The sequence below is a fragment of the Wasmannia auropunctata genome, unplaced genomic scaffold (genome assembly GCF_000956235.1).
Source record: "Wasmannia auropunctata unplaced genomic scaffold, wasmannia.A_1.0 LD335921.1, whole genome shotgun sequence".
In the NCBI taxonomy this organism is placed as follows: Eukaryota; Metazoa; Arthropoda; class Insecta; order Hymenoptera; family Formicidae; genus Wasmannia; species Wasmannia auropunctata.
This window is the reverse complement of record NW_012026969.1, coordinates 672,865-687,854: the sequence shown is the minus strand read 5'-3', so window position 1 is coordinate 687,854 and position 14,990 is coordinate 672,865. Positions and strand designations below refer to the sequence as shown.

General features: G+C 46.3%; 1 protein-coding gene across 1 annotated transcript in view; it reads left to right on the top strand.

The window, feature by feature from the left end:
- LOC105455134 overlaps positions 1-14,990 on the top strand; it is a 173,940-nt gene that overhangs the window by 107,239 nt on the left and 51,711 nt on the right. The window contains exon 5 of the mRNA XM_011698216.1: positions 6,817-6,868. Coding sequence (XP_011696518.1) covers positions 6,817-6,868 — 52 coding nt within the window. The remainder of the gene's footprint in view (positions 1-6,816; positions 6,869-14,990) is intronic.

Below are 14,990 nucleotides of genomic sequence, written 5' to 3'. Positions count from 1 at the left end.
TCAATTGTTCGATTACTCGTGTTAGAAACCCATTGGTATCGACTATAGAAATTTATTGATCCGCTAATTAATTCTTGATAATGGCACAGCTTACAACGCAATAATTATACGACAAACTACGACGATAAAATAATTTATCATATACATTTACGCTCGAATATATTTAAATATATCTTCAAATATTGTATTATAAAAAAATATGCTAGAGATTATATATCATGCGATTGCGAACGTGTGAAATGTGGACACATTCTTCTAGTAAATAAAATCTAAAAATATTTTTACTATATAATTAGATATTATTAATTAGCAAAGTAATATAACTTTGAACTTCAGTATTATTACATTGCTAATTATATAACTAATGATGAAAAATTTTACATCTTTTTTATCACAATTATTGATTTGTTCTCGAAACTGAATACGAATATGACGTTCAAGCGCGCATCAAGATAGACAGCGAATAAAATACGAAAAATATATTAAATTATTAAGTAAATAATTACCATAGTCTTTCGCCTCTAAATTTAGAATGTCACATTCGTCAGCGATCGAGCGGCGTCTTGTGCAAAATTGAGGTGCCAGGAAGCTCATTTCGGTATGCCATCCACTAGTAGACGCCTGTGAATGTTTAACGGTCCGTCGTCTCGGCGGCCGCCCAATTATATGACGTCAATTATTGATTAATTGCAATTATAACGCGAATGGTTTCGAGAGGGCCCCGATACGGATATAACGATCGCCATTTCATAAATTCGCAATGACGTGAGAGAGAGAGCGGGCGCGGGCGCCGCTCCGCGCCCGGTCTCTGAGTGACGTGTCATTTATCGCATAACGCGAACGTTTATGCGCATTCGTGTCGCATAATTGCAATTAGAGCGGAATTCATTTACATCGACCGACATTCGATTTGTTCCGAGAGAAAGCCCGGGATTTACACACGCGCCCTCGACGCGGCGCGGCGCGATGCGATGAACGCGCGCGCGGACGTTCGTGTTAGTCGTGTCGGGATTTATTTCCGCGCGCGTCAATGCCGCCGCGACAGTTCCGCGATGTAAATAGGATTGGATTAGCCGTTACCGACCGCTCTCGCGAACGAGCGGGAGGGAAAGAGAGAAAAGATAGGAGGGAAGTTATCCCTCTCGTTACGCGATAACGATGGAAGATAAACTACCGAAAACCCTCGACGAGAAATACGTTCGACAAGAGATGTCCGGTACGATATCACGCGATGTCTCGTAAGAACGCAGGATAAAGCATTTGAAAGAATTATAATTTCAAATCTGAATTTCTGCGTGTAACTTTTTTTAGGTTTATTTACTCTCAAGAGTCTTAAGTTTGTTTTTTTTTTTTTTCAGAAAATAAATGTCGAAAAAATTTCAATTATTATTTTTACAAGTTTAAATTTACGTAGTCATATATATATATTATTACATACATTATTACATATTATACAATATTGTTATGCAAGTCGATACATACATATATTAAATATATAACTATTCGAAATACAGAATATTTTAAAATCTAATATCCTAGATTTTTTTATTCCATTTCAGGACGATTTTGCTTTTATCGAAAATATTGAAGCCGATCATTTATCATCTCATTTTTCAATTGTCCTTACTAAATATTTTTATAATCCGTTTAATTGATATACTATGTTAAAGGAAAAGTAATTTTAATTACTTAAAAATTGAAAGATCTGATTTTGTCAATTATGCTTTCTCTTGACGTCTCTTAAGTTTGAGAGAAGTCCCACATTTTCGATGGACATATTCAACAGCTGTTAATATATCGATATTTCCGTTGACGGAAGATGAATTTCGAAGTGCGACTGTGAGAAATCTGTAACAAAAAAAGACATTCAACGCGTACTCCATATTTCCAAGGAGGATGATTGATGACGAGTACAAAACGTGAATTCGAGTTTACGAGCGCGAAATAAAGTACTGCGTGCCGCGTTTCCAAATTGTTTCAGTCTCCGATTGCGAGACTATAACGGCCGACAGTCGGCGCGGCGTTGCGATGCGAAATTTCATACCGATTTTTCGAAAGCCGCACCATTTCTACCGACGGGCGAGTCGGGATTAAACGATAATACCGGCGATCCAATTTAATCGCACGATTGACGGGTAAACAGACACCGCGCGGCGCGAAGCGGTGCTCGTCCTCTCCGCCCCTTCACCCCTCTTCGCCAATCCTTTTAGGACAAATCGTCCGTGGCGCTATGTGCCCTCGGAAGCCGGTAGAAAATATAATTCAGAGATATTTATAGCTGGATTACCGCTGGAATTGGGTATCTAATATACATGACCGAACTACCGAGTCGCACCGAGTTTTAATTGTCCCACCGAAAAGCCGGTCTTTCGAGGATAATCGATACGCGGGAATAATCATCGCGAATCGGTGCGCGGATTTTCTATGAACGGGTGAGCTATAAATGACGATGACGCGGTTGACGCTCCCGCGGATGAGTGTCAGATGTGATTTCACGTCGCGACCTCATGATTGCCACAGAGTGCACACACTCGGACAAAAGTTTCTCTGTGGCTTTTGGGGAAGGATTAGCCGCAATTGATAGCCACCGAGAATGGAGGGACGGTAGCCCGAATTTGTTCGCCGCTTCAAAGTGCGACCGTCGGTGAATCCGGAGTTGCATTCTTGCGCGGGCTTGAATCAATATTTTCGAGCACATTTATCAGCTTTCGCGGGCGATAATTACTTGACTGTTTGTCTCAATCGCGAGCCCAGTAAAGGATTATAAATAATTTCTCCGTGAAAATTTAGTGCGATGCTGCAACGATTAAGATCGCATTCTGGTGTTTTATATAAATGCGCAATCCAAATTGCGCTCTCGCTTGACGATTTATCGAACGGAGGAGAGGACTTTTATATTCTCTCTTTCTCGAATTTCAAGCTTTTCTATATTCTCGATTACTCTACGGGATTCTCCTATTCAAAACTCCACTCGGGGTCCAGCCCGAAGCGGCCGTCATGTCGTGACCGGTCCGCGGACCAGCGGGAAAGCCGAAACGTGCCGAATGCGAAATTAATTGGAGCCAGCCGGCGCGGCGCGGCGTGCGGCCTCACCGCGGCGGCGGCGACGGCGCAGGGTAATTTTGATCCGGATCCGGGGAGTTTAGTGCCGGGACGGTGTCCAGTGTCCGCCGCGCCGGACGGACAACGCGACTCGGCGCGGTTAGTGCCGGTCCAGATGTCGCCACGGGCGTGACGTCACCGGTTAACTACCCTCTCGTAGTGGGCACCACCACCACCACCACCACCACCATCACCACCACTACCATCACCATCACCACGCCGGAGCGCCTTCACCCGTTCTCGTCCGACGGACACGATATGCGGGGATGATTCTGATTAATTACCGATAGTTACACAAGCTGACGCCGCTCTCCCGTTGACAACCCTCCATGGTATCGTCGGATACCCCCTTCTCACTCAGACTGTTATCCGAGAATCGCTTTTTTTTAATTTTAAATCGACCCTGATATCTCTCGTAAGTTCTCTCCTCTGCATTTTGTATTTTTGATATTCTTCACGAAATTAACTTCAGGCAGATGATTCGCAAATTAAACTTGAGAATCTTTTAATCCTCGATAAAAAAACAATATATAACTATTGTTGCTATGTATTATTATTTTGTATTAAGCTTCTTCGAACAAAATGCGTGACAGATAACGCATCTAGCCAGATCCCGCGCTATAATATATCACCTCATGATATTCTGGATTCTCTCCGCTGTGCACGCAATAACGCGGCGATTTATTAGAAGCGTCATATATCGGATGGATCAAACAATCCGTTTACGTCTGATGTAGATTTTTCGGTGCGTGTCGCGCGCGTGTATCCCTGCAACGTTCATTTATCGATTCGCCGAGGCTTAATTCATTTCGAGGGTCGCGGACGAGGGGGTGGAAGGATTGTTATTCGAGAAGGGATGAAACGATGCGAGCAACAGTGGCCCCTCTCTCCCTGGCCCCGGTCCCCGCCGTTTCCCGCTTCTCCTCCCCCTCCCCACCCATTATGCCGGCGCCTCTCTTGCAACCAGCCCCGGCGTGAGGCGCATCGGGCCGCGGCCGAACGATCGGACCGCCAATATTTGGCAATTACGAAATATGAGTTTACATTTAATAATTGCGGTAAACACCGGCGGACGCGTCGAGTGGCCACAGGGGGTGAGTCCGACGAGATACGGCCGCGGCCGCGCGAGCCCCGCGTTCGGGGTAAATTCCGATTTACTTCCTCCCTCCCCTCCCCTCCTTCCACGCCCGCCCTCGCGGTCAGAACGATATACATTATTATTATAGACGATTGCTGTTGCACCTTACCCGGACACCCCGGCTGACGCGGACCCTCCCGCCTTCCTTTCCACCCCTGTGCATTTTTGTCACACTCCGTGAGACAAATCCGATTTGCCCGCTTTACAATATTTTATCTTACGGGGAAGGCGAGAAGTCCGTATTAATCATCAGCAAGATTTAACGATATTAATTATTACAACAGTATTATTTATTTATATAAATACAATACCCCTATAGCTTATATACAGATCAAATATATTAAATAAATACATGCTATGCATTACATGATTAATCAGCAAAAAATTTCTTATTTCTATATATATTGTAAAACATGATATTTACATCAATTCGCAATTAATGTAAATGCATTTAATTTACATCTCTTATATACAATGAAATTTCTAAATTTCGAAATTTGTCTCGAAATTTCTCTCGTCTACAAATCTTAGAGTTTTTAACGAAAATTCTGACAACGTATCAAACTACAAAAAAAGACTTTATATTCAACTACATACAATTTCTATGTTGAACTACTGACAAAATCAAATCCGCGCCTGCGGTCGCATTGTCGCGATCGCGAATAAAGACGGGGAGAGCAGCCCGTCTACGAAATAATTCGATTAATGCGAACTATCGCGAACTCGCGGGGAACCGCCGCGCTAAACAAAGACGGCAGGTAGCAGTTGGGGTTGGCGTCGCGAGCCGAGGTGAAGCGCGGGGGAAGCGCCGCGCGCGACAAGCCATTAATGACGATATGATCGATATTAGCAAATATTTCCCACGGGGCGTCACGCCGCGCGACAGGCCCGCCTCGGTATTTCGCCGATCGTATTTGCGATCGGCACGCCGGTTATCGGCGGCGACATTTATTCAAATGTAATATCTCGCCTTCGAACGAAGATTACCTGCCCGGGAAATGTGTCCCGCAGGTATTACACGCATCCCTCTTTCTACGAATCATCCTTCTCGCCCTGATCTCGTTGTCACTCCAACGAGGAAGCCCTTCGTCTACGGCTACTGTATATGTAAAGGAGGATATTAATCAAAAGTTCTCTGCATTCGATCCTCTAAAGATTAAAAGTAAGGTTCATGTGGAAGGTAATCGAATTGGAGAATGTATAGATGCAAAATAAAGGAGATACTAAAATTTTGTTTAAAAAAAACCAATATACAGCAACAAGTATAAAGCACTCTCTTTTTTATTTACTGCATTTTCTTGGAAAAGGCGATAATAAAAGACAAAGGACTAACACAACAGTTATTAAAATTGTAAAAATAAATTTTTCAATAAAACATTTTTAAGTTTGTATTTCAAAGCAATGGAGATATTTCAATTATTGCAAAAAGCTTTTTGTGTACATAAATCGTTATTTCCATTTATAAAGTATTGTATATTGGAGATGGCTTGAAGAAACAAGCTCTTTAATTGCTTCTTCCGAGTATCCATTTCTCTTTCTGTTCAATCCTACGCACGCACGCATGCACGCACGCACGGTGCGCTCGGCCGTGCTCGCTCATTCGTCTCGCCAATCCCCTTCTAGTTAGTGTCCAACGGTAGTTGAAAAAGTTCTCACTCCCCCCCCCCTCTCTCTCTGTCGCTCTCTCAGCGCAAGCTGTTCCACGCGCGAGGTACTCGCGCCTTTTTCCAATTTCTTAAAGAGCCGCGACAATTTATGTGAAGCCTGTTCATAAAGTACGGCAACCCTCCCGCCGCGCAACTCCCCCTTCTACCCCTCGTCGCCCTTGCGGGCCGTAAGGAATCCGGAGGGAGGCACCCCCTCGGTTTCTCGGTGGAGTTCTTAAAAGTTACTTCGACTCCTGTTTCTCGATACTTATTAGCTTCCTTCGACGAAAGACGCAATCGCGCGAAACGCGCGAGTGCACGTGTACGCGCGCGCGTGCGAGCGGAACTTTACTAATATGTTAGTGCCCCTGATGTGAGTCACATGTGTTTCTAACATTTTCCATTCAGGGAGATGCGAATGGTAGAAAAAAAATGAGGGTATTAAATATTGCTTCATTCACGTTTGAATTCTGAAACGCGAAAGGGGATATGTGTCGGAGACACACGTGCCATGCGGAGCATCGTTTCTCACGGATTGCAATCGATAACGCCGGTAATTATATTTTATTTTACTGATTTTCAAGTATCAGTACAAACGCGACGGACGTGTACCCAATCTTGGGAATGATATCGTGATCGTATGTGGATACTTTAGGAAATTGATTAGAGGGGTTGCGAGAGGGTGGTAAGAGGGAGGCTAGCTAGTTTATTACGCCTCCGCGACATGGCAGCACCCGTGCCACGACGGAGAGAAGTCCGCGTCTCCGAGGGTTTCTTAAGACTCACTCCCCTTACCCAGACCGTGGCGTGCATGACGCTTAATGATATGCAAAAGATTTATGAAACTTAGTGCTTTAATTATTATTGTAATTCATCACGCGTTTCTCGTTTTACTTAATATCTACATTTTGGAAAATGATTTCATTACAGATTGGCGTTGCATTGCTCCTGTTACACCAAGAGAAGGCGGAAAAGCAACAACGTATGTATATCTTGATTCAATTCTCATAATTCAAGAGACTCGTCACGCGAATGTAGTCGTGCACTTTTGTGCTGCACAACCCGTGCACCTACTCTAATAATACCGAAATCTTCAAAACCAGTTCCCCGTGATTCACACCGATTACAGAATGACGCGTCGAATCTTCAACCACTTAATCGCAAAGCGGAATAATTTCTTTCGCATCTCCCATCCTACCCCAGAACGTGCCGCGAACGTTGAACGTTGAGCGTCGTCGAGCGATCGAAATCGCGCCGTCACAACGTCGCGCGCGCGCGCGCGCGTGTATTGGTACGTGCACGCGCGCGCGCGTCGCGGTTTCTCCACGCTACCCGTTAGACACCCCCCGCGTGGAAGAATGGGGGTGGGAGGGAGGGAGGGCTACGTAAAGAGCCGGCAAGGAGGGTCTCTACTTTCTTTCATTTCGATTAAAATTCAACGCCCGTCGGACAGCCCGTGTAATTGGCCGAGATCTCTTTAAGCGGGAAAATTACCCAGAAGGGGTTGTAGAGCATCGAAAGGTTTAACAGGCAGGCTATACGGCGAGAGGACGAGGCGGGAGCGGCGGCGGCAGCAGCGGGGGGGGGGAACTCGAAAGGGGTGAGAGCTCCGGTCCAGCTTTCCGCCCACCGTCGCGCCCTCGAGAGCAAAAATCCTGCCAATAAATAAATTTAAATACATGAATATCTAACCCCCTGCCGCCGACGTTAACCGCCCCGTGATAGCGGCTTTGCGGTCTCTAACGGATATCACCGCGTAAATAAAGCGGGTGGGATATCTTCGAACTCATCGCCGGCCCTTTCTCCAATTGTTCGCAATGAGGCATGGATAACAAAATCACATTCCTCAACTCCTGCCTGGAAGATATAATTTTATCCTTAAAGACTTTTCTCTGAGCCTCGGTTGCAAAAATATATTACGCTGGAAACCGAAAATTTGGAATAAAGATTCTCTAAGATGAATCTTTAAAAGATTCTAATGTTCTAAGATTGTTAAATTTAAGATATCTCGTATGTCTCTATTTTTGTATCAATTTACTAAAAATTCCAAGGTAAAAAATTCGCTACCATTAACGCAAAACATATTTCCGCGTACCGACGCGCAACATCGTACGTATTCGCCGTCCGTGCGGATATTTCCGCGGCTAATTACCCCCGCGCGCTTTTGGTACTCGCGCGGATGAAAGCGGTAAAAAGGATAATAACTAAATCTTCGATCCCCGCCGCGCGGCGCACAACGACGCGGCGCCATCCCCTCGCCGCCCTCGCGTCGCCGCGCGCGTATATACCCACTCCCGCCCGCGCGTCTCCCGTTGACGTCACACAAGTTTCTCGGGGTGTTTCTATACCAACCTCCCCCCGCGCCCGATGACATAAAACCGTGTAATTAGCTATGTATGCCTCTTGTTCGTATTGGCCCGCCGGTGGCGCGGTGGTGCACTTTAGAGCAGGCACACGAGGGGGAGAAAGAGACACTGTTTGTCGGCAGAAACGAGAAGGACGGGGTGGGCGAGGAGAACGAGGACGAGGGAGGCTGGCTCGGGGATTCGGGGATGAGAATCAGGGTGAGCGGAAAGGCGGTGCGAGAGGGGTGGAGCGCGAAGCGGAAAGGGGGGCGGTATGAAGTACCCGCTAATTAATACCCCTAATTGCACCGACCCCAGCCTACAGCCTCACCGCCAGGGCTGCATGTACACTCGGGGTATACTCGTTTTCGAGCGTTGAACGCCGCGGCTCATCCTACGGCGGAAAGAACTATGCGACACTCGTTTGTCTAGCTCTCGCGAGCGCGGATAATCTAAACGCGGGAGGGGTTGAAAAAGCGCCGCGAAAGCGGAACATTTTTTTTTAATTGTTTGACACGCGCTACACACACGGATTCGCGCGTGACGGGGCAGCCGCAATAGGGCGCCATTTGCCTGTCGCGTCGTATATTTTTATGGCTGCTGGCGTGTCTTGCGAACGATGACACCTCGCTACCTGAAAGTACCAAGATTCTCTATTTTTATTTCCATTGCTTTACTTTCCGAAAATTACACTTAAAAGTTTCATGCGTAGAATCCGTTAGAGAATGAAGAATAGATTTAGAAATTCTCATCTTTTGTTTCAGAATTTTGAAGGTATTAAAAAATATTAACATCCCCCTTTTGCTTTATCTAACAAAGAACGAAATACGAGTCAGCAATGGAAATAAAACACTATACGAGTAACTTCCTTGCATTTATATTAGGACCACATTTAATATTTCATTGGTAATACACAGGAAGTAACGTTACACAGTGGCTCGAGTAAAAATGGACAAGAGATTAATACATTTAAAAAAAAACTACAATTTTTGACAATTTCGCAGGACAAGCTGATTGCCAGTCGGTAATTTTAAAAGCGCACACCAAGATTCGATAAAACTCTCGAATTATTTTAAATTATTTATAAAACACAATATGTATACGCTACAAATTGTATACAAACACAGAAGGGAGGCAACAAGTTTAAGGAAAAAAACGACACAAATAAAAAAGAAAACGATTACTAGCGAGGCCAGCAATGTCTCATGGTCACAAGTGCGCTCGCAAAAATCGGCCCTTTCGAGAGCCCGGCGCGGCGCGGCGTTTAGGCGGAGCCGTAAATCGCGCTGCCATATTTTCGCCGTTTCTGTTCGCACATAACCGAAGGCGAAACCCAAAGTTTAGGCGCGCTGTACAAAGGGACGGCGGGAGGGCGAAAGGAAGCGGAAGCGGGTGGCATGGGATAAGGATAAGAAGAAGGGACGCTCGCCGCCGGTTAGGTCTTTTCCCATATATCGACGGCGGCGTTAAGTTATAGCGCTATCCTGGCAACATGTCGCCGGGCTTGTTCGACAAACTTTTCAATGTCGACATATATTTCCCGCTCGCGCCCTTTTATGAGCTGTTGAGCCAGTCTTTCGAGCGGCTCAGCCGACAGTAAACCGATTCGACGATATCGACCTCCGTTTCTGGCGCTCCCTTTTTTTTTACGTTCCCATACAAACATTTAAACTAAAATTATAACAAATCTCTCTCTCTCTCTTTTTCTCTTCCTGTCAAAATGCACGCCGGTATCTACAAGCGACAACAATTAAATGTAAATCAGACAAGTCGCTAATGAAAAACCAGTTTATTCCACGTTCAAAATCGTTCTTTCTTAGATTATCGCACTTAAATTCGTCGTACTCCCCTTTGTCCGGTTCACTCCGTTTATTCGATGTCGCAAGAGCTCTGGCGATAGCGCTGGCGAAAACGCGATGCGCACGCGACCCTCGAGCGGGCGAATTCGGGTGCGTGCGGGATTTTAGATTATGGAGTAAACGCGTTATGGAACGAACTGGTTAACGAGTGCGGTTAACCAGCTCCGCCGGAACAGCTCGTGGGTGTCGTCCTCGGATATATACGGCCGGGCATATTCACGCGGCGGCGCGGCGGCCCTGTCTGAACATATGTTGCCAGTTTCTATCAGTTTCGGGGTCGTTTTCATCCACCCTTTCATACGAGGGAGGAGCGGCGTAGGGCGGCTCTGCGCCTCTCGCCGCCGTCACACGTCACTCGCGTCGATCGTCGTCGTCGTCGTCGTCGTCGTCGCGCGTCGTTCGATCGTTCAACGGCGACAGAAGTCGAGAGGCGTCTAACTGCGAAAGTTCGCGCCTCGTTAACGTTATAGTGATTACGCACGTGCATCCAACGATTTCGGTGCTCGCTGCCGTCGCGCGCTGCCGCCGCGCCAGGGCGCGTTTCGCACACGAAGCTCGCACACGAACTCTGAACTCCGCGATCTACGTCGGCGATAACGACGTTACTTTCGTTTACGTCACGCGACGGTCGAATAATAAAACGTTAACGAGATATTATCGCGCGAGTTAGTTATTAGAAATAAGTCTCCGCGATCGCGAGACCTCCCCTTCCCCGCTTATATCGCCAGCTCCACGACAAAAGCCGAATCCTGAGGTCGCGCGTCAAATTGCTCGCATTCTTATACCTTCCTCTTTCCCTCCCTCCTCGTCTCTCTTATTAGGAGTGTCTTTTTCCATTTTTATTCACATCGGTGGTATCGTGAACGTCGTAATTCCGCTACAAAAGCTCTCTCTCTCTCTCGCGTGCGCGCGCGCGTATTGGAATACTTCACCGCGCGTATCACAAGCGCGCAATTATATAGTATCGCGAGCGCGCGATGTCAGGCCGCGCGTATGTGCTAATCACTCCCGGTTGCCGCGTCGGTCACCGCTAATTAATTGCACGCGGCCCGTCGCGAATCAATTCCATTGTCGCTCGATAAAGAAGCATTTCACCGTGCGAATATGTAATTACCGATCGATCTGCCGTGCGCGCGCTCGCATGCTCCTCGCTCCGGCTTCGAGATTACCTTCGAGCTCGATTTTACGCGGAAAGTGGATTCGATTCGGGCGAGTTTCCGGCGTGGAAGCGAGCCAATGTAACTCTCCGCGCCGCGCTCTGCGTATATTATTAACATGTAATTGAATGGCGCAAGCTTGAGACGCGCGTGTAGGTGCGTGCGCGCGCGCGTACAGATAGCGCGCGCACAGACACACGTCTCGCACACACACGTACACGTACACGCATACACAATTTCGCGTATACACGCACGTGCGCGCGATCCATTGTGCGAAGTCGCGTGAGCGCCGCAAGTTAATTAAGAGCCTCTAATGAACCAGCCGTGCCGCAAACGGCGGCGCTCGCACAACGCGCTCGGCGTCTCGATCGATTAATTAAAAATCTTGCACGACATCGCCGTCGCGAGACGCCGCACCGCGCCGCGCCGCGGCCGAGGGGGAGAGATCCTCCCTCCCCTCTGCCACCCTCTTCGCGCCCCGTCGTCGGCGCCCACGCCACGGGAGCGTCGTCGAAAATGTGCGACGGCGGCGTCGCTCCCGATATTTGCACGGCCTTCGGTATCTTCGAGACCTCATCAGTAAACAGAAACGCTCATATCCTTGGGAAAACAATAATTACAAAGACAAAATCTTCGAGAGAATGAGAGACAGGAATAAACCCCCTGTATAAAGGGAAGAATAATCGCGGAAAGCCGAGCTCCGCGAGCAGACTATTAATATAACGCGCGATGTATCGCGATATCCACCTTAATATATACGCGAAAGGAGGAGGGGGGGTGGTACCTGCGATACCCTTAACCGGCCACGATTCGCCACGACGCTTTATTCGCTTCGAAAACGTTCGGCCCGGGAGAGCTGCTCCAAAGCTGAAAAGATTAACTTCTATAATACTAATTAATTTTTTAACCAGACCGCCCCTGGTTCTCTTTTTTTTGTACCTATATCCGTATATCCTACCATTACGCAATCATATTATTTCGCAGTAATCAATGATTCACTTCTGGTTAATCCTATTCTCCCTTCGACTCCAATTCGAGGCGGAGGGAGGCGCGCGGTTTTGGTTGTATTTTCCCTTCTTACTTTACGTACGCGCGCGAATTACGTTCTCGCGATACAATACGTGCTCCCGCGATATTGATACGCAAAAGGATGCGGAGGGACGTAAATATATACCGTGCGCGGAGGGAGCGCGGATGCGATCGGGTGACTCGTCGCCGTCATTTGGAAATTTGACGACGCGAGCAAACGAGGACAATTAAAATTTGAGCGCGTCGCCGACAGCTACGGTGTTCGGTGATCGTTTAGGATATTGTAAACTGCTAGAGCGCGACGGGGCCGGGTAGAGATAGTGGAGCGTGAGGTGGCAGGAGGGCGGGAGGGCGCTGTGCTGTGCGCGACGATATAGAGGGTATGCTGCGGGGCGCGCGCCGCTGTCGCTGGATGGAGTTAAGCCGAGCCAAATGAAGTAAATAATCTGAATACCGCCCGTGCTAATTAGTTATATAAAGGGCCTCCTCGCAAGCTCGTGGCTAGGGAAGCTTATGCCGTTAATTAACATACCGAGCAAGAGTGCCAGGCGTGGCACTAGAGAGCCGGAACTTCACTCCGGTTGAGAGGGGCGGAGGACGGGCGGGAGGGGAAGGGGAGGAAGCTCGAGAAACATTATCGGGACAACTTTGTCACCGCTTTCCTGCCTGAGATCAAGCACGGCAGGCAAGAACCCGAGGGGAATTTTGCATTTTGCGCCTGTGTTCTATCCCCCCCGACGATGGGGAAACGCGCGCCCGTGAGTACCCTTCGCGGGTAGGATCGTGGATCGCGACGCGAGCGTTCTTCCCATTCTAATTTCTCTGCGTACAGCTCTCTCTCTCTCTCTCTTATTGAGCTTGCAAAGCAGGCCCGTATGTTTAAAAGGGAAGAAAACGCGCCGGGGAAAGGAAAGTCTCCCATGCAATTGAGCAAAGCCGGGATCTTCAGGAGTGAATCGAATTAACACACGCGCGAGCGAAAACGGAGATGCGTAAATTATTTCTATGATAAGTATTGTATAATCGGAGCTCTCTCGCGGATTTACAGCTTAAACTCGGAAACTCTTACGATGTTCATACAATTTTAGTAGTAAAGTTAAGAATAACGCGAATATTCTGCAGGAAGCTGAAAATGTTATGTCGATAAATCATCAGATTAATAATACAAATTATCTGTAACATTAGTTGTTTAATATATATGATATTACGCGATAATACAATTTTAATATAAATATTTAATACTATCAATCCAATATTATACTTATAATTATCCGATTATCGCGCAGGTCCGACGCGGAATATCGCGCGGTACAGTTTTCCAGCGCAATCCGCTGAATAATTCTGAAAGTCCCATAAATACGCGCGACGATCTTCAAACGCGTTTTTCCAGGCACCGGTACACTATTCAGGATATATCTCGTAAAATGCGATTTATGCGACGTTCCAGACTGCAAGACGAGCGTGCTGCTCGCTCGTGCCTTTTTTCTTGCCGCCGCGGACAATTCGCAATGGCACCTAGGAGTAGTATTTATGAATTTTTTAACGTTCGCGTTACGCGACAGCTCTCCAGCTCACCAGACCAGACGTTGTTTTTCCTCCCTCTCGCCCTCCCCCATCCACCTGCAAATCTGCTTAAAGCCTGCCACGGCCACCCTTTATCCGAAATGTAAGGCTGTAAATTTCGACGTTTCGCTTGTTTGAGCAACGGATTTTTTTCTGGCCGTGCTTCACGCTGCCTGTCGCACCGGAAATGAACGGCGCTTTTTTTTACGACGGCTTTTAAACGATTATTGCCTCTAATCTTCACTCCGAAACGTTGTGACATTTCTAAAAATTGGAATCATCGTCGATAGTTTTTAGCGTCGAGATTTGCGCCGAGAGATTCACGACGGTCGACAGTTACTGTTGACATGAAAATCCATCTTCTGACTCGCTCTAATTTCGCTACGAAAAATCATTTCTCTCCAGAGAATCGAGATGCGAGGAATTAATGATCTTACTCTCGCGGTCGTATCGTAAACGTTAGCCACAAAATTAGAACACCTTTATTTCTTTTTAGAGAAAAAAAACTTGTTTGTATTGTGATGTTTGCAGTTGTAAATTTAATTCTACATTTTTGGCCATAAATACAAAGTACTCTTCATTCATTGAATTTTCTTGAAAAAGGCAATAATGAAAGCAAAAGAAACTAATGAAATCTTAAAATTATTATAAAAATAAATATTATTTTTTAATAAAACTGTTTTTAATTTATTTTTCATTAAATGTAGAACATTTACGTCAATTTGTGAGGGTACTTTATTATTACGACCAAGGTTATCGTATTCACGTAACTACAACTCTTTTCCATTTTGCAGAAACAGCTTGCAAAATTTTGAAGGAGATTTCAGCGTATTTTTTTCCCCAGATATTAAGTCTGTCTATTGAATAACTACGCTAATCGAAGGTTTAACGGACATTAACTGTCTCGAGGGAGATCGATGGGAATCACCGGGGTCGGATGAAACCTGTAAATGCAATTTTTTTATTCAGCGACGTCCGTTAGCGCTAACGATTGTTAAATCACTTCTACTTTTAACGAACCATTAAAAATTGGCGGATCGTCAATTTCGCATTCGTTAACGAGAATTTCGGGAAGGTTGGCGAAATAGCCATTAGTAACAAAAGTCTACACACGCCTCACGGAGATGTATATATATATAAAAAAAAACGTT